We start from the raw sequence: 19,973 nt of genomic DNA, 5'->3' as shown, positions 1-19,973 counted from the left end.
CCCTTAGCAATGTTGGCAGCAGTGTTGGCAGTAGTTCTGAAACCAGCTGATCACAATGTGAACATTTGGGCGAGTTGGGGATGCATGTTGAACCACAATGCAAGCGATTGAGACATGTACAGAAGAAAAGACGAACAAAGTGCTTTGTTCGCCCTCTTTTTTTCATCCATGTCTCAATCGCTTGCATTGTGGTTCAACCAGCTGTTGTGTGGTATGGTGCGGAGCTGTGTGACGCTTTCGGTGAACGTGATGTGGAAAAGCTGTGCAGCGTGTGCGAGTGTCTCCACTGGTGCCCCTGCCCCCGCTTGGCCGCAGGTGATGCAGCTGCAGATAATGAACAAGCGACTGAGCTCGGCGCTGGCAGTGGCACGTCTGCGCCAGCCAGACACGCAGAAGGCGGCCCCCTCGGGCCCGCTGAGCAGCTCGCCCCCGCTCACCCTGGTGGGTGGGCTGAGCCGCAGCACCAGCTTGGTGGAGGACAGTGTCACCGAGCAGCTGCTCCAGCTGGGCCTTGAGCTCTCTGTGAGCCAGCATCCGGCCAAGCAGCCCAAGCTGGCCACCAACGGGGAGCTCTAGGGGCGCACTTGTGATACTATGCGGGGGGCGGAGGACGAGAGTGATACGGGCCGGCGGCTGCTGCTGCTGACGGCGCTCTGCGCTTGCATTCGACTCTTTTTTGTGTTGTGATTGGTCGTGCTCTCATCTCAGTGCTGGTGAATATAACGCAATGGAAGGGAGGCAAGTGCGGTCACTTGTTCCAGATGGCTGCCGTCCATCTTTGTCAGGCAGGGGAATGTTTGTGCACTACTCAGAGGCCCTGCTGTTTGGGTCAGCGTTAATCGCAGCAGCAAGAAGAGCGCGGCTTCGTTTGTGTTGGGTCTCCCTTTTTTTTTTCTTTCGATGCTGCTCAACGAAAAGGAAAAAGGCAGCCGAGAGAAGTGATGGAGTTTTGTTTTGCACGTGGCCAGTAGTGGAATGGCAGGTTTCATGCAACGAGTTTAATGGCACGCCTGTCAACGCTCGTCCCGGTTTATTTTTGGCAGCCGAGGGAATTGCCCCGAAAATGTTCCGTGCACAACTGCCACTCTCCTGTCTGTGCATAATGGGAAGTGCTTATGCACTTTGGTGCTTGCGACAACCGAGCTCGGGCTTCTGGTGTTTGGTTAGTTGGTGCGCAAAGTCCGACAGGTGGGAACACCTAGTATCGAACGACTGCTGTTATACTCAATGTTCATTGCATATCATGCTTTCATCAGGTCGTCTGAGTGTAAGCAAACATAGCTGTAAATTTGGTTCGCTCTTTGTTTCAAACTTGTCAAGCTAACAGCCCTCCCCCCTTTCTTCTTTTGTTTCACTAAATCTGCTAACAGCTGACACAGGAAACTCATTCTGACCTTGGCTTATTGTTACGTTATGTAATGAGGTTGATTTCTGGAACAACTTCAAAAATGCAGAATTAACTGATGGATACAGTTAGCATAAAAGAGGCATAATGCTGGTTTTCTCCGTCAGTATTATTGTGCATTCTTGCTAAACTGCCTGAAAGGTGCAACTTCATTCTGGGATTGCTTAAATTGAGCGTCTTGCTTTACTGGTAGTGCAATCGTGGTTTGTTGTAATCCTCATTGTTGATACCGTGCTGTGCACTGGCCGCTTAACCTAGTACCAATAACACACAGCTTGGGTTATGAATGAAGAACAGTTCCTCTAGATTGTATTTAATTCCACCACATTAATAACCACTTTTATACTGATTGTCTTTAGTTTTCCTACAGGGCATGCTTGCCACAAGAAGGCATCTGAACGAGGCTGTAGATTCTCTGGTAGAGAAACTTGTTTGACAACACGAGGAGGAGGTCATTAGTGTCAGTCTAGCATGCAGCGTGCTTGTATTTTGTTTGATGCAAGAAATTTTTGCCCCTAAATAGAGCTCCTAGCAGCATGGTCAGCATCAGGCTTAATAAGAAAGCCATGTTTATAGCATAATAATCATACACTGTGCATACGAGTCAGAAAAAATGTGGGTTTTTAGAGGCACCAGAGCTGATCATTTGGCTTCAATTGTACATTGGCCTGTATTAAACAGCCAGTGGGTTTGGTGTTGTCATTGCCGTGGTCATGTACAAAACGGCATCAGTATCGGAAATCAAGCAGTCTAAAGCCTGGGAATGGTGCAAGCACACTCAAAAGCTTTTCATGAATCTGTTTCCACTGTGTGCATCGTGCCGAGATTCAAGGAGCCACTTTTGTAAGCAAAGCTTGTGTCGCTTCTAGGCAGCTGCCACTGCACCCTGATAATGTCGCTAGTATGCTGGAGCTTATCCCTAACATTTCTGGCAGTAGCGTATCGTAGTGTGCCATTGTGGCTTCACAAGCTTGTGTTTTAGTGGTACCAGTCCTATTCACAACTCGCACGTACGGCCGTACCTGAGCTGGAAGCACAAACCATCTGTCCAAGCTCATTCAGCACAGGCTCTAGTGGAAAACTTCAGAACGCAGTGGACTTGCAACTTCTTCACTTGCACCGTTTTATCTCGACTGCATTGGGTGTGCATTCCCTGCTTCTCGTATGCTGTTTTGTTATTGGGGAAACACAGGTCGTATAAGCGCGTAAAAACACCCCTTTTTACACAGTGAGGGCAGGTCGTGTACATTGTGTCCAACCAGGGACCCTGGTGCAGCAGAGCACAGAGGGACTTCTGCCACCTCCCTCCACATCTACTCCTGCCCGTCTTGGTGTGAAGCTGTGTCAATACTAGCATGCTTTGTGAAGTGTCACTTAGTGGAGAATCTGTGAACCGTGGGATGCTGTGTCGGTGTGTAGTTGCACGCTATTAGTGAAGTACCGGGTGCCGAGGGGTTTCCAAATATTTCTTTTTTTATGCATGTAGAAACACTAGTTAAGCATTGTAGATGGCTGCTTAGCCCCCTAGGGCAGTAGCAACATGGCCAGCCAGGAGGCTAAGCTGGATTTAAGATCTGAAGTTTTTGCAGAAAGCATGCTTTTTCGCACTTTCGTAGAAGTGGCGTTTGCACGATCATTTTTTTCTAAACCTCCACAGTCGAGCCAACATTCCCTCCTGCCTTCTGGCGGTTGTCCCCTCAATACTGTTTCTTTTTGGGCCTAGGAGGCATCAGTGCGCTACGTCTAAAAGTTCAGCTCCCTTGTAGTGTTGTTCCCGAAGGAGGTGCAGCGTTGCACCTGTTGTTGCGTCGAGGCCGTCTTCTGTATGAGTGATGCCGATACAAATTGTGGCTGGCCACTGCTGTTCCTTTTGGGCAGAACTTTTTTTAGGCAGAAATGCTAATGCTACAACCACCCAATACCTCCAGATTTTTTATTGGTGAGCATCAGCTTGGATTGGCTTGCAGTAGTGGTAGTCCAGAGTGCAGGTTTTGTTTGACCAGCCAGTGAGTTACATGAGTGTGTTTCCTAAGCAATGGACAGTAAGCAGACCAACCGGTGTGGCGTTTTTCGGTAGTGCTCCAAGGATCTGTACCGTTGTGGGCTGGACAGTTGGTGTTGCATTTTGGGACGTCACACCATCGGCTTTTTGACTCTCTGCACCATGTGGTGTGGGAGGTGCGAGCTTTGCTGTTACAGATTGAGCGCGATCACAATCAAAGTTCAACCACTAAGGATGGCAAATAAGTGCAGGTTTGCCCTGAGACAGGTTTGAACAATGTTGAAAATCTCATGGTGACGAAGTGCATCTACTGTTATGCTGTCAGGTAATTCACAGTGCAGGAAATGTACATCCTATTTTAGGAGCTTCCATCAATTCACTAAATCACGCGGTTTGTCCAAGCAAGATACTCCCTGTGGCTTGTTTCCCCAAAACAGCCTCGGTGATGATACCAAGAAATGCATACTTAATTTTTTTTTTGTACATGCTGTAAGATAAGTGTAAATCGTGAAAATGTCTTTGTTTATCGGGAATTGCGCTCTTATTTTTGTGACCTCTATGACCTGTCTTATTGTTAAATCGAATCTTGTGTTTTCAAAATATGCAATATTTTTTGTACATAACATTGTGGCTTTGTATTGCCCTGATGCATGATTTTTGTATTAAGATTGACTACTTAACACTTTTTGTATAAAATAAATGTACTATCTCTGCAAAAAGCATATTAACTGTGACTATATAAAACTGACGGTAGGCTTTGATGCTTGCACTATACCAGTGAAGATATTCTTGTATTTAAAGACAAGACAGAGATGCATCCTTCAATGGCTGTTCGCTGAAAGATGTTCATTGTTGGAACTTTTGTATTAAGTTTGGGGTTTTTGGGTACAGGTTTACAAGGCTTGCATGTGTCGGTCTGTATCAACTTTTGTTTGTATATTTTTGTAAATAAAATGATATATATATATATATATATTATTTATTTTATGTTTCGGCGGTTATTGAGGGAAGAGGTGTTAGCACAAGGTTCTGCTCGTTTTGTGATTTTATGTCCCAAAGTGAAGATAATGGTGGAGAGTGTATTGTATGATGTCTCGCGTGCCAGGTAAATGTGACGCTAATATAATTTTTGGTCAAGCTGGCACACGCTGTTTGGGGCTCTAGCTTTGTATGGTTGCGCAGTGCCCAATTATGCTGTATTGATTGCTCCTATAGTATTAGAGCGTCAGATGCACTTAGGTGTTTTTTTATACAAGTTGGTGTCGCATTCCCTTCAATTGTAGCTAGCGAGTAGAGGAAACTAATATTGTGCTGGTGACCAAAAAAGTGTGTTGCGTCATTTGAGCTTGGCTTCCTACTGTGTTATCACCAGGGTTTGCCCCCATGCCTGTTCAGTCTGACCTCTGTTGGAAATTAAAAAAAAAAAGTGAAATAAAGCACCACTGCAATATTCAAAGTTATGCTCATTATCCTCTTATTCTATTTTCGTAATGCTTGTGGATATTGTTCCCTTTTAGCCTTGGTTAATGTTTGTGTTACTGCCAGGAAGAAACAGATTAGACCATGTTGCCTATCTCTTTTTACTCGGCCCGCCTAGCTCCTCGGGGACGCCTGCCGTGATCTCTGCACTTCATGCCAGCGCAGCACCTTCCTCCCACCCCCTCAACCTCTCCTTCAAATTGAGCCTGGGGTCTTCCTTCCCAGTAAAATTTTCCTCCCCCTTCCATCATTTTTAAAGTTGGAAGAGCTCGTCAGCTCCAAGTCACTAGGTGCAGGGTATGGCTGAACGAATATTTGTGAAGAGAGAGAGAGAGAAACTTTATTGCGTGTCCGGCAGAGTGAATTAGGCCGTGGGGGTCGGCCCCGATCCCGGGCGGGTCGAGCACAGTGCTAACCTTTTTGCGGCAGGCCACTTTTGCCTTAACTAATAAGCAATTTGGCAGCTCCTTTGATTTCACTTCCCTATAGCTATTTTCCTATTTCACATATGTCGCCGATTCCATGAGAGCTCAAACATCCGTGTATACGCACATTTGTTTTTCCTCAAATTTTTTTTCCTTAATAAATGAGGCACACGTAAGCTAGGTAATAGCCCACAAGTGAAGTAGGCTTTTCTGTAATGTGTGTACTTTGCAAGATCAAGATTGTAAAGGCTTTTCTGTAACAAGTGTACTTCGCAAGAACGAGGTTGTAAAGGTGGCGCACGTTTTTGGCAGCTGAAGTTTTGTTCAACTTGGAGGATTTGCGCTCGGCAAGGTTTAAGTGCTGTCAGAATGACAGTTCTAAGCAAACTGGCTGACATTTTCACGTAAAAATTGGCCATAGTCTGCAGTCTGGTCCGAATTCACGATTTTCTTAATTTTTTGCTTATGGCTTAACACAAAATTTGGTGTAATTTATGCTTTCAAACTTTTGCTTTTAAAAGCAAAGAAATTTCAGACAACTCTTCCACCTTGGCGTGTGCAAAGCTCGAAGGTGGAAAAAACTGCGGCCACCAGAGACCGCATGTCACCCACACCACCTTTAATTTGTTCTCATAAAATACACACATTATATGAAAATGGAGTTGCATAACTATAAAAGTACGAGAAAAAACAGCATGTGCGTGTGGTCGCACCAAGACAATAAGATGTCCCCACTTCCACGTTGCCTGGAGCCTGGGACTCTGGGCGACACATGCCACAGACAGTGTTTAAGCACTCTGGCCACTTCCCAGGCACCCAGAACTGTCGCACTTCAGTGGTCCATTTTATAAAACGTTTATTATCTGTTGCAATAAATTTCGATATCGTGGTTGAATGCCAACAAGTCATGAACAGAAGTCTTCAAGGCTGCAGAGAGGCCTCCAGGGTGGCCAGTGCTGTGGACAGAGGTGGATCAGCCTGCAAGTGTAGAAGACAGTTATAGTGATACGACTCACTCCTGTGCTGCTTCCATGTAGTAGTGCTTCAAAAGTTGTGCTTATCTAGTTCATGGCTGCAACAGTTTTCATTTATTTTTTTTATTATTTCTTGAAACCTCTGCAATAATTCTAGGAGAAACATATCAAAAATCGTGCAGTAATTCCTCACCTCCTCACCGAGCACCTTAAAGTCATCTCCAATAAACACAAATGCGTTTACAAATAAACAGCGCAGAAGACGAGAGACACAGACAAGTAGACACACACGGCGCTAACTTCCAACACCTTTATTGAAAACGATAACACACATATATAGGCAAGAATCCCGTGACGTCACACACATGCGTACATCAGCGCGAACGCAAGCTTGTAGGCAATCTATTTTTCTGATAATTTGATAGAAGTCGAACTTACACAAGAGCTTCCTAACCTGGTTATCTTTTCCGCCTCAATAATTTCACGTGTACACTTGTCCTTACTCTTGCCAATAATAACACATTTATCAAGGAATGGTTTGCAATCTGTACATGCGTTACAGTGCATAACTAGTAGTCCATCTTGTTCATTTTTCTTTTTTACATTGCGATTGTGCTCACGAAGGCGATCATTTAGACAACGACCGGTTTGACCAACATACTGTTTACCACAAAAGAGGGGAATCTGGTAGACAACACTATCTATACATTCAACGAACGAAGTTTGGTGTTTCTTTTTACAATTATGAGAAATCTGCCTGTCACCCTTATTTATCTTACAAAGCCTATTCAACTTCTCGGGGGCTGAAAATACAACTGGCACTTCAAAACGTTTCGCAATCCTTTTCAAATTGTGGGATACAGTATGTAGGTATGGCATAACTACCATTTTTTTTCTTATTTCGACCAGGATCAGCGACACAGGGATGGTCTACAGATTTTAGGTTCCTTAACAAGGCTTCAGCAACAGAAACTTGAAGATGGCCGGGATATCCTGCGAGCGAAAGCCTGTTGCACTGTTGAAGAAGACTATCCGACATCAAGTGCGGACAGGACTTACGAAGGGCATTAAGAAAGCAAAGGTTGGCAATGGCTCTTTTGACTAATTTAGAGTGGGCGGAACTGAAGGGAAGAAGCGGTTTATCACTGCGTGGTTCATAAACCCAACAAGTATGCATAGGGTGAAAGGTGAGGCTTATATCCAGAAATCTAACCTTATTGTTAGTAGGCATTTCATGCGTTAGAATGAGCGGGTTGAACCGTTGTCTGAGCGCACTGAGTATGCTAAAAGTCTGGGATTCAAAAGAAGCCTGGTCACAATCAATAAAAAACAAAAAGTCATCAACGTATCTGAATGCTCTCACAACCCCCATTTTAACTAGGGTATCCTTAACGAACGTATCCAGTTTGGCTAAAAAAATGTCACTTGGGATTGGCGCAATACACGAACCGATACAAATACCCTCTTTTTGAAGAAAGGGTTTATTGTCGTACAAGACAAAAGTAGACCTCAGATAAAAGGATAAAAGTTTTAAAAAACTATCAACAGCCATACCCACAGAATTTTGAAAGGCCACGCAACCAAACAAGTCAATGCAACCTTCTACAGATTTTAGTAAAATGTCATGTGGCAAAGAATAATAAAGATCTTTTATATCTACAGAGAAAGCCAAAAGGTTATCACTGTTGCCAGATTGTACAAACTCGAGCATCTCGTTAGAGTTTTTAACCAAGTATGGGTCCTCAAATTTAAGAAGACTAAGCTTACTCTGCAGAAACTGAGAAAGCTGTCGCCCCATCCAGTCTACCGATCAAGCGTGTCCGGACCTTCCTTGAAGAGCGTGACCTCACCGTGCTTCCTGCGGATAAAGAAGGTGGTTTTGCTATTTTATCATCCAAGCTCTATAAATGTAAATCAGATCAAGCGGTGTCTTCCGTGTTTGCATGCCATGATGATGTAAACATAGCAAAAGTTAAGAGGCATGCGATGAAGTTATGTAAACAGAGTAATCTCAGCAATCTTTCGAAGGACATTTCTGGTGCTAAAAAAGACTTTCTTCAGGTTTTTTCAATGCGAAAACACATAAACCAGATAAACCTTTTAGACCTATTGTGTCTGAACGTGGCACCTGGCAACGACAGCTTTCTCAGTTTCTGCAGAGTAAGCTTAATCTTCTTAAATTTGAGGACCCATACTTGGTTAAAAACTCTAACGAGATGCTCGAGTTTGTACAATCTGGCAACAGTGATAACCTTTTGGCTTTCTCTGTAGATATAAAAGATCTTTATTATTCTTTGCCACATGACATTTTACTAAAATCTGTAGGAGATTGCATTGACTTGTTTGGTTGCGTGGCCTTTCAAAATTCTGTGGTATGGCTGTTGATAGTTTTTTAGAACTTTTATCCTTTTATCTGAGGTCTACTTTTGTCTTGTACGACGATAAACCCTTTCTTCAAAAAGAGGGTATTTGTATCGGTTCGTGTATTGCGCCAATCCTAAGTGACATTTTTTTAGCCAAACTGGATACGTCCGTTAAGGATACCCTAGTTAAAATGGGGGTTGTGAGAGCATTCAGATACGTTGATGACTTTTTGTTTTTTATTGATTGTGACCAGGCTTCCTTCGAATCCCAGACTTTTAGCATACTCAGTGTGCTCAGACAACGGTTCAACCCGCTCATTCTAACGCATGAAATGCCTACTAACATTAAGCTTAGATTTCTGGATATAAGCCTCACCTTTCACCCTATGCATACTTGTTGGGTTTATGAACCACGCAGTGATAAACCGCTTCTTCCCTTCAGTTCCGCCCACTCTAAATTAGTCAAAAGAGCCATTGCCAACCTTTGCTTTCTTAATGCCCTTCGTAAGTCCTGTCCGCACTTGATGTCGGATAGTCTTCTTCAACAGTGCAACAGGCTTTCGCTCGCAGGATATCCCGGCCATCTTCAAGTTTCTGTTGCTGAAGCCTTGTTAAGGAACCTAAAATCTGTAGACCATCCCTGTGTCGCTGATCCTGGTCGAAATAAGAAAAAAATGGTAGTTATGCCGTACCTACATACTGTATCCCACAATTTGAAAAGGATTGCGAAACGTTTTGAAGTGCCAGTTGTATTTTCAGCCCCCGAGAAGTTGAATAGGCTTTGTAAGATAAATAAGGGTGACAGGCAGATTTCTCATAATTGTAAAAAGAAACACCAAACTTCGTTCGTTGAATGTATAGATAGTGTTGTCTACCAGATTCCCCTCTTTTGTGGTAAACAGTATGTTGGTCAAACCGGTCGTTGTCTAAATGATCGCCTTCGTGAGCACAATCGCAATGTAAAAAAGAAAAATGAACAAGATGGACTACTAGTTATGCACTGTAACGCATGTACAGATTGCAAACCATTCCTTGATAAATGTGTTATTATTGGCAAGAGTAAGGACAAGTGTACACGTGAAATTATTGAGGCGGAAAAGATAACCAGGTTAGGAAGCTCTTGTGTAAGTTCGACTTCTATCAAATTATCAGAAAAATAGATTGCCTACAAGCTTGCGTTCGCGCTGATGTACGCATGTGTGTGACGTCACGGGATTCTTGCCTATATATGTGTGTTATCGTTTTTAATAAAGGTGTTGGAAGTTAGCGCCGTGTGTGTCTACTTGTCTGTGTCTCTCGTCTTCTGCGCTATTTATTTGTATGTTATGAACCAACAAGCCCAAATTTCCACGCTACAAATGCGTTGCTGGGAAGACATTCTTCTGACTCAATAGTGATGTGAAAGCCCATTTGCAGCAGTCTTGGGCAGTAACTAGTTACTAGTAACGCGTTACCGGTAACTAGTTACTTTTTTCAGTAACTTGTAACTGTAACTAGTTACTTTTAAGTTAGAGGAACTTGTAACTGTAACACTGTTACTTTTTTGTGGAGTAACTGTAACGAGAAATATCGTTACAGTTACTTTATTTCTATAAAAAAAATTATCCAACAGCAACACTCATTAACGGCCGATATTCTGTTTGCGCGTTTCACTTTTTCTACCTTTCTTCCGCAGAACCCTCGTCCAGTTCATCTATGCCAGCTCGCTCCCTTCGCATAGGTGAAAAACATCTGGACTAGAAATTTTTAGGCGTGCACGTGTGCATGGTGTCTTACGCGGTCTACTAAGGGCTCGACGTTTCTAAGTCTAAGATGCAGTATTTTCCTCAGCAGCGCGATATCGCTCTCACCCAGGCAATAAGTAACGCTGCGACACGCGTCTAAGCGCACGTGGATGCATGTTGACGCGCCAGAGACTATAGGCCGACGCGCGGCTGCACCATTTGCGCCACATCTGGCGCGCAGTAAAAGTGTTTGACACAAAGTCGAAAAGAAAAACAAACACCCACAAACGCCGCACAACGCACTGAAACCTTTGCACTTTCGCCGAAGCCTGAAAAACTCCGGGCAGGGCGTCGCTTTCTCATTAGCGACGTGCAGCCCCGTTCGTGGGGTCATAAAACGCCGCGGGGAGTCTCTCGGCGGCCTCGCGCTCGTCCAGCCCTGTGCGCACTGTAGAGCGTTCGATTCAAAAGTCGCCGTTGCTTGCGACCATTGTGCTCTTTAGAGACGCCTGGCCGTATTTGGGACCACGCGTTTGGGACCCCTGGTCTACTTCATCGAGCTGTCAACAGTACTCGAACGAGGTCGAGGAAGTAATAAATTTCACGCCCCTCCACACATACGACCCCAACGATGGTGGCCCCCGAGTGCCCTCACACCAGCCAGCATCTTGGCCGGCAGACGTCTGACCACACTGCCACTGCACGAAGAAATATTCTTGGAAAGCCTCTCGACTTCGTTTCGAGGGCTGTGGCCGAAACGGAAACAGTAGCTACATCTGATTCTGAATGTTGGGTGCAAGGAATACTTGGGCGAGCTTCGTTCGGCCTACGCCTTAAAGCAAACGAAGGGAGGGGTTCCTGGGATCAGCGACGTGGTTGCTGTGGAAGGCTGGGATTGTGAGAGCAGTGTTTCCCGGTCTAGACGGCGAAATGCGCCTTTGTGAGGACAGGGGGGAGAAGGAGGAGGGAGGGGACAGTAAAGCGTTTATTTCAGTTTCTATTCCCTTTGGAAATATCTTGTCTCATTCCGGGGAGGGGGGTGGCTGGGGGTTGGGGCGGGAGAACAACTCCGAGGGCCCGCAGACAAACGTCGCTTCGGCAATGCCTCAAATTGCTCTCCGTCTCCGATCACAAGCACGAAATAAAAAGTTAACAAAGCGCATTTTTAGAGTATCTTTCAAAAACACCTCGACAACCGATGCACTCCCACGTCCGTTTCCCCATTCCTCCAGGGCCTTCCGTCGATCCGCCACCTTCGCCCCCTTTTTCCCATACTCTCTCACTACGCGGGGCGGACAAGCGACGGCATTGCAGGCGAAAATAAATTAAGTTGACATTGAAAAATTGTTTCGGCTGTGTTGTCATCCAGCTCGGTATACTGTAAGTTCGGCCTCTCTGATTCCAATTTTGAAAAACTAATTCTGTGCTACAATGATGATTGCAAATAAATTTCTTACAGCGAGTGTGCAGCAACAAAAAAATAAAGTTCTTTGTGATGGATAGCAAAACTTCTGTAATAAAAAAAATGAGGCGTACACAACGATTGTTGGTTTGGGCATGAGAGGGCATCATTTTAGGTTCCCCTCGTGTAGGCTTTACTACGTGTAATTTTTACTACCTTAATGCCTTCGTACGTTTCTATTAAAAAAGCCAAATCTTTTCAGTAACGCAAAAGTAACGACGTTACTTTTTTGCAGTAACTGTAACTGTAACTAGTTACTTTTCGAAAATTCGTAAGCGCTAACCACATGGAGCGATTTTTCCAGCGACGCGACAAGCGACGCGACTAGGATCCGCAGTCGCCGAACCGAAGTCGCTCGCCGAGGCAACCACATGACAGCGACAGCTCGAGCGACTGAGCATGCGACTGAGGATGGCGATTTCAATGTTTCCGCACTGCGCATAGTAACGCGCTTGGTACGCTGGATGTTTGCAAACATTATTTTTTGTTCATTTGTCATAAAAAGCATGACTAAAAAGTATTACGCCTTTCTACCTTGCTTTTTGCACTTCATTGCATCTCTAAAACTGGTTTGGGTTAGCGATAGCGCACGCTTTTCCTTCTGCGCCTCGTTTCTCGGCTACAACATGAACGCCGTGAAGAATTCGCTTTCTTGACGTCGTTTTTCCCACACGGGTCTCGCCCAGTGTGAGCGGGAGCCTTCTTGCTTCTGCTTCAGCGTGTACTCAAGCTTTGCCACGCAAAGCTTTCTTTGCCGCTGCACCACAAACGTCGTCTGCGTGGATCTTCCCGATCTTCCCCCCGTTCTCTTTCAAAACCGGAGGTTGCGTGCTTACGTAGGGGCTCTCCTATTGGCTAGTCGCTGAGGCCACTTCCGGGAGGCGAGCGACTGTTTCTGGCGACCCAGAACCGAGCGATTCGATGAGCGACTTGGTGCGCGGCGAAAAGTAGTTCGTCGCTAGTCGCGTCGCGCCCCAAGTCGCTCGCAAAATCGCTCCATGTGGTTGGGGCTTAACAGAGTTACTTTTTTGGGTTAGGTAACTGTAACTGTAACACTGTTACTTTTTTTCGGTAACGTGCCCATGACTGATTTGCAGTCAATGAAAATTTTGACAGCAAATTCCTGGCTTCACTTTGTGGTTATGCAGTTCTGGGGACAGTCTTTCACCAACTCAGCCAAGTAAAGCATGAGTGGCATTCACGTATTATAAAAACAATGATAGAATGTTCTGCAGTCTTCACGATGATGGTTGATGGGTCACAATGTTGGAAATGCTGCAAATCGCTTGCATTACCTGTCTTAGTAAAAATGAAATCGCCCAGGCCGGGGCATCGACTTAACATTTATCCTCTGGATAAGTGTTCTTGGTGTCGTGAGTCAAGTGCGTTGCTACAACAGAGATGTGTTGCACGTCCTCTATTTGGCTCTCCAGAAGGCTAACAAAGCCCTTCAGATTGAGCTTGTGTGCATGTGGTGGTCTGTTCATCCGTCCTAATAGTGCAACGAGTGACAAATATGTTCGTGCCGTCTACTGCTGTGGTAATGAAGCACCGCAAAATAAACTCTGATAACAAAGTTAAGATGTACTACTGAGCAGAAATAATTGAGCTCGCAGCCCGTGGATGGCTGTTAGCCAGTCCACCAAATAATCTGTGCACACATACAAAGCAAGAATTTGGTGAGCCCGTATATATAGTGGCTCTACTTTTATGAGGTTAGCATAAACCTTTTCGACGCTGTAAATGTAGTAACTATTAGTGGGTGCAGCTAGTAAATTGCACACAATGGTGTTTTTAGGCTGAAAAACATCCGTATGATACCAAGAGATCTCGGAGATGCTCTTTAAAGGGACACTGAAGTGATATGTAAACATTGCGGGATTACTAGCGCAATCCGGAGTCCCCAGGCCATGTTTCGACCACTCTAGGCGCGTTTACGCGATTTTATTTAGTAGAAAAACTAATTCGAAAACGCTGTCCTCCGCTCTTTACGCTCGCCCATTTTCTGTGGCGTTTTCGTGTGACGTCAGGAGGGGATGAGCTGGCAATTGGCTGCGCCACGGCTGCGCTACTGCACGGCTCCCCGGCCGACAGAGTCAGTCGGCCCAGCGTTTCGTCCGCCGGCCGCCGGCGGGTCGTCGCAATCAAGGAGGTTAAAAAAAAATTGCTTGGTCGCAATTCGTTCGCTTAGTTGAAACGAAGCCAGGACACGTTTGTGAATGGAAGAATGTGCCTTTCTTTACTTGGTTTGTTTGTACAGCTGTATTTAGCTCCAAGTCAAGGTCGCTTCACACAAGCGCTGCACATGCGACGCTTCGCTGACTGGTACGCCAGTAGGAAAATATAAGGCCTCTTGAAGGCGGGAGAAGAGTCAGCGAAGTCAATATAGGTACTAAGCAAATAAAATCAACTGATATTTTTACCGTACAGCGTAAAACTAGGGCGCGGGAAGCACTTTTTTGCGCTGGGCGAACAAGCACAGCGGTCAGCAGCACGACTACGCATCTGCGAACGCTTTTCCGTCTACGAAATGCAATTGCTAGACGTGAGCTACTGTGGAAACTCGGGCGACGCTTACTGCACGATCGCAGTACAACAAATAGTCACCTAAGCGGCTTGAAATGCCAAAACTAAATAAAAGTGTAAACCGGTTGTACAATATATACCCTATATTAGCAAGACTTCCGCGTCCCGCTCCGTAGCCTTCTCCGTACCGTGAGTGTTTATTTATAAATGACCGGCAATAAAGAAAAAAAAAAAAAAAAAAAAGCCTAGCAGTCTGGGGCGCTAGGAATTCACCGTAAATGTTTTGCGAGTCACGAGTTCGAATCCCCGCGGGTACGTGCTTTTTTTTTTTTTGTAAGTTAACTTTTTTGTTTTCCGCCGATGTTTTCTATATTGAGTTCACCTTTTTTGGGGCCGCAACGTTCATGGCTACACGAACTAGTTCACAAAACGCGCTCAGGCTGGCACTGGCGCGCTAGCGAGTTCTCGTTGGCGTGCTGTTGCCATAAGCACCGACTGCTTGCAGGCAGTGGTCACAGGCCAGAATGAACAGACCCTTGGCCTGGAGCGAACACGCTTTTTACGATACAGGCATGATGGAGGCAAGCTCCAAATATGGGGGAAAAGCGCATGACATTTGGGCGTCTGCGGGTACGCGGAGGGCGTTCATGCACTGTGTAGGTCTCGGCTAGTGAATGCTACGACTACAAGCCGTCCTGGGAGGCTTATCTTGTGCATTTTACAGCCGACAACATGGCAGAAGCGCGGTACGATGATTACTGAGATATTGAGAATGCCCACCCAACAAAGCCATTGGTTATGTTTTACAGAACCGAAACCGAAACCGAAACTTGTGTGATTGCTAACCTTGGGCATCGTCCAATCACGGCGCCCCTCCTCTCAACGTCACAGCCTTAGTTGGTGCGGCCGCCGCAAACCGCGCATGGTAGTTTTTCTTATTTCGCGCTTTGTAAAATAATTACCGATTTGTCAACCGGATAAACGATGAAAAGTGTGCTAATTTGAGCCAGTCTACGCAGTGCAAGCAAAAACGGGAGCTTGACAAATTCACTTCAGTGTCCCTTTAATGATGCTAGCAATGCTGGCCAGATAAAAGGCTTCTCTTTCTACATAAGATGTTCCCTAGGAAAGAACTAACAAGATGCCAATAATCCTTTACTCATTTGCCCATAAATTTTGACAGCCTGATCTAATCCAGAGTTCCTTGGTTCATACAAAATGTCTTGCACTCGTGAGCTTCCATGCAGCGGTGGGCATTTTAGGTACCACCATCACAGTAATCTATGTACTTTGATAGGGATTGGGGCACTCGAACAGGGATTGGGACAGTATGGTCCCAAGTGGCAACATCGATAAAATTTTCCCAATTCAATTTTGCAACTTGCAACAAATGGTGTTCAATCACTGCAAAAGATTTGTTCGCCACCACTTTGGCAACACGCAAGGTTGCAAACGGTATATATACAAAGCAAAATAACAATAAAATTTTTAATGGTGATGTCTAAAAAAAAAATACTTATTAAGGCATTTTATTTCCAACATACTGAGATGAAAAGTTTAATTGGGTACTAGAAGATGACCCAGAATCATCTCCCGAACAGTTTTTCAACTACGCAGTGTCTAGAGTTACGTCCAACGGAACCAAAAATTGAAAACTAGTGTTACGTCCGACGGAACTTTAAGCCAGTTTCTAGGGTTACATCCGACGGAACGAAATAAATGTCGATAAATTGGGGTCAATTGATCTGGCTGACTAATGAAAAACTTAAGGAGGTTCTATTTTGTTAATTCCCATCTTCTCCTTTGCTTGCATGTGTTGGATATGGAAAGAAGTGTACGTGGACTAGTACAGAAAAATTTGAATTCTTTAATTACAAAAAAACTCCATCAACCCAGCTGGGATTCGCACCCACATCGCTGCAGTAGTGTGGGCACTGAAATCGCGTTCCTGACCACTCGACCGACGGGGAGCTGGCGCTGTCGAACATGTTACCAATGATTTACTCATTCTGAACCGGTTTGGCCGCAAAGCAGCAGCATTTGTGTTTCTGAATTTGACGTCATTTATCGTACAAGCGACCATTTCAATAATGTTGCGTATAGATTACACATATAAAGCGGTACGGTAGCTGGGGCTGTTAGCTGTAATTTTTTTTTTGTGCTTACGTTACACCAGACGTAACCCAAAACATTGGCCTAAAGTTCCGTCAGGCGTAACTTTAGCTTTCAATTCTGGGTTCCGTCGGACGTAACCCTAGAAACTGGCTCAAAGTTTCGTCGGACGTAAACTCTAGTTTTCAATTCTGGGTTCCGTCGGACGTAACTTTCAATTTTGGGTACCGTCGGACGTAACTCTAGACACTGCGTTTCAACTATGACCATGGATCACGTGCTCACTCCAGCATCATCCCATTCACACAACAGAATGCTTACTCCTGCTCTTCCAAAGTGGTGCCTCCCTTAGATATGGAAATGTTGCAATGGCTCCTAATCAATTTGTCACTACCGCACCAGTGGTATACACCCTCACGGAGACTGAACCAAACGTTCAACTCACGAGAGGAACTTGTGAACGCTGCAGTTCCTGCTTTGGAAGCCACCACTACTGTCTAGCCAGAGTCACTTGTAAGAGTATCAGACTGTTGATCGCCATACTGCTAGAGAGCAGTCTGTCTAGATTTCACTCAGCTGGCTCAATTGCTACCACTTACTGATTATCCAGAGTCTGTTATCAACAGACTGCTGGCTTAAAAGGTCGGACAAAAAAATGGTGTCTAAAGTAAGCCTAACATAACACAGGCTACGTACAAGTGTCCCTGTTGGCTCTGCTCCAGCTGGCTCCAGCATGGGTCCATTGAAGCGTTGCATGCCATGTTGGGCTGATGGTCCCAGCTGGAAGGTTTGGCCAATCATTGCTGGAGTTGCCCGCAAGCAGTAACGAAAGAGGCATCCGAAGGGGAAAAAAATTAGGCAGTTTTTGTGTGAGCAACTGAGTCTGCGAGTGCAACTGAGTCTGCGTGGGTATTGACGGGGTCGTCTTTCCATCAGTTCTTGACGAGTTCCAATAACTAGGTATTTCAAGCAACAGCAGCGTCTGCTCCTTGGTTAACACCTAGGGTCACTGATCACAAGGTGAGAGTTTCAACTCCCAATTGTGATGGCTACCTTTCATGATGGATGGAAAAAAACTAACCTGTGTCCAGAATTCCCTGCGCTTTACGGAACCCGTGGTGGTATATATCAACCTGTATCCCATTACTACAGCACACCTCGAGGTGGTTGCTTCAGGGCGTAGGACTCCAATTGGAGCTTATTTGGAGTGGTGTGTGAACACTCGGCTAACAATGCACCTTGCATAGGGAGGTCATAATAGCTCAGCCAAGAGGTGTCAAACAGGACTGGCAATCAGTGCTCAAAAACAATTGGCAAGCATCCCAAATCACAGAAGCTCTAGTGCTTGCCACTCATTAATAATGTCTCGGAGGGAACGTAGAAAGCGAGACGTGCGACGACAGCGTTAGCATGGGAGCCGCACACGTAACAGGGTGCACATCACGGCCCACAGCTAAGAGCAACTACAGTAAAACCTCGTAAAAGACACTCAAGAGATCCAAAAAACATGTCTCTTGTAACCAAGGTCTTGTAACCAAAAATTCTGAAAACACCGAGGAGTCGGACTAAATCACTTCACTATCAAAGTATTTAGAAAACTGCTCCGCGTGGCTTAAAGAAGTCCTTCATAGTTGTTGCAGTGACTGTAGATAGTAATAGACACTGCTCTTAAAACAGTTTCTTCTAATTGTTAAGTAAACTCTGTGAAACTTGTTAGTCTTGCTGCTTTTATTTCAAATATGCCATTATTTTTAATAAGACAATTAGTTCCCAAGATGCTTGGAGATTTTTGGGAGGAACAATAGATAAAACAGTGTTAGCTATGAAACTGTATTCTTTATATTTTTTAATACTATGAACCCTGGTGATGCAATAAGAGAATCTTTTTTGCATCACCGCTTGCAACTAGGCAATTTTACAGCTCATTAAACTTTCATGTTTAAAATGGGCATTAGAAATGGTTCCTTTCCACTGGTGCCACCAAGGTTTAATTAACTGTAAAATTAGTTCCAAGTGTTGCATTTAAAAACCGCTTTGTTTATTGCACTCACCAGGGTTCATAGTATTGGAAAATATAAAGATAACAGTTTTAAGACCAACACTGTTTTGTCTGTTGTTCCTCCAAAAATGACTACCTCTAATTATCTTGGTAACTAATTGACTTACTTAAAAAATAATGGCACATTTGAAATCAGTGAAAAAAAAAAGCAGCAAGACTGACAAGTTTCACAGAGTTTACATAACAATTAAAGAAAGTTGTTTTAAGAGCAGTGTCCCCCCTTAAAGGAGCACTGACACCAATTTTCGGCGTTAATATTATTGCACCGTTCGCTTCCTTCACTCAACATAATACCCTGGCTGAAATATAAGCGGCCTGCGACGCGAAGAACATAGTTCAATTGGATCTCATTTATCGCGCCGATCTCATTTATAGCGCGTGGAGCGGCACTCAGCAAATGGACATCAGCGTGACATCACTCCATGAGAGGAAAAAGAAGTGACGCGACAGCGCTCGTCAAAAACTCGCGACGTCACTTCACGCGCGCGGCCCCATGAGCGGTGAGCGGGCGCAACACCCTCTCAAGCGGGCGCCGGTGACGTCCGCACAAAGCGGTGAGGTCAGGCCGGGAGTCTGTCATATGCGCCGTTCGGGATGAAAGCGCGGGAATGTGAAACAAACGATTTTCAGGTCGTTCAATGTAATTAACTATCGCGCGCTGAACTATTTGAAGTGCTGTTTCAGGTTCGCCAGACCATTAAGCATTGATAAAAGCAATAAAAGTGTAACATAAAATTTTAGTGTCAGTGCTCCTTTAAAGGGCTCTTCGATGTTCATCAGTCTCAACTGCCAACACTTTCACCCCTGTGACATCATCCTCCTCTTCTGGTCCGTCCTCTAGGGCACCATTTACATGAGCGAGGATCACATGATCTAAGTTCCTCAGATCACACGAGGTTCACATCTGCAGACACAAACTCCCAAAAGGTTCTGGAACCTCTCCAGACCCTTGGATGCAGGCCCAGGCTTCATCTCCAAGGTAGTTTTCCACAAGGTCTTCAACATAAAGGCCCCTCTTCTATCGTGTCTCTTCTAATAAGTGAAGAGTTTACTCTAGGGAGCAAGAAAGTTGCCCTTCTTAGTAACAGAGTGTCCCTTGTATGCGATGTTGCTAATATGGCAAACATTGAAAAACCAACCAAACCATTTTTAAACGTCACCAAGCATCTCTTGTAACGAGGTTCCACTGTGCATTCAGCGGGGCAATTAGAGGAAAATTAACTTAGTAACATGAGGGGGACGCATCAGAAATATTCCGCCGTTGGTGGGAGGCTGTGAGAAGTCGATGTGATACGAGAACACTGGAGGTGCCTCAAATAAAAGGATCGAAAAAATTGTTTTAAAAATATGTGAGCGTCGATCTGATCCCTCTTTTTCGCAAGCTTTAGGCTCAGCCCAATGTGCACACTTTATGGCCCTCTCAGACATACCAACCATGCTTG

The 19,973-nt window shown here is 44.9% G+C and overlaps 1 protein-coding gene and 1 long non-coding RNA gene across 9 annotated transcripts in view; one reads left to right on the top strand and one right to left on the bottom strand.

Moving 5' to 3' along the window:
- The window catches only part of LOC144140994 (ecotropic viral integration site 5 ortholog-like), a 295,696-nt gene extending 291,321 nt beyond the window's left edge, over positions 1 to 4,375 (top strand). For 7 of the 8 annotated variants that reach the window (XM_077672493.1, XM_077672483.1, XM_077672496.1 and 4 more), the window contains one exon: positions 316 to 4,375. In XM_077672493.1, the coding sequence (XP_077528619.1) occupies positions 316 to 576 (261 nt within the window). In that variant the 3' untranslated portion in view covers positions 577 to 4,375. The remainder of the gene's footprint in view (positions 1 to 315) is intronic. The other variant, XR_013316413.1, reaches the window with a different exon arrangement.
- A 1,775-nt stretch (positions 4,376 to 6,150) lies between these two features.
- On the bottom strand, positions 6,151 to 18,092 carry LOC144140988 (uncharacterized). The gene is made up of 2 exons (XR_013316411.1): positions 17,169 to 18,092; positions 6,151 to 6,289 (listed from the first exon to the last, which is right to left on the bottom strand). It is a non-coding gene; the product is annotated as an uncharacterized LOC144140988 (long non-coding RNA).
- Between the last annotated feature and the right edge of the window lie 1,881 nt (positions 18,093 to 19,973).

This window comes from Haemaphysalis longicornis, unplaced genomic scaffold (assembly GCF_048455015.1).
Source record: "Haemaphysalis longicornis isolate Haplotype H1 unplaced genomic scaffold, Haemaphysalis longicornis Haplotype H1 scaffold_1, whole genome shotgun sequence".
NCBI lineage: Eukaryota > Metazoa > Arthropoda > Arachnida > Ixodida > Ixodidae > Haemaphysalis > Haemaphysalis longicornis.
The sequence above is the reverse complement of the archived record's forward strand: the minus strand, read 5'-3'. Positions and strand labels throughout refer to the sequence as shown.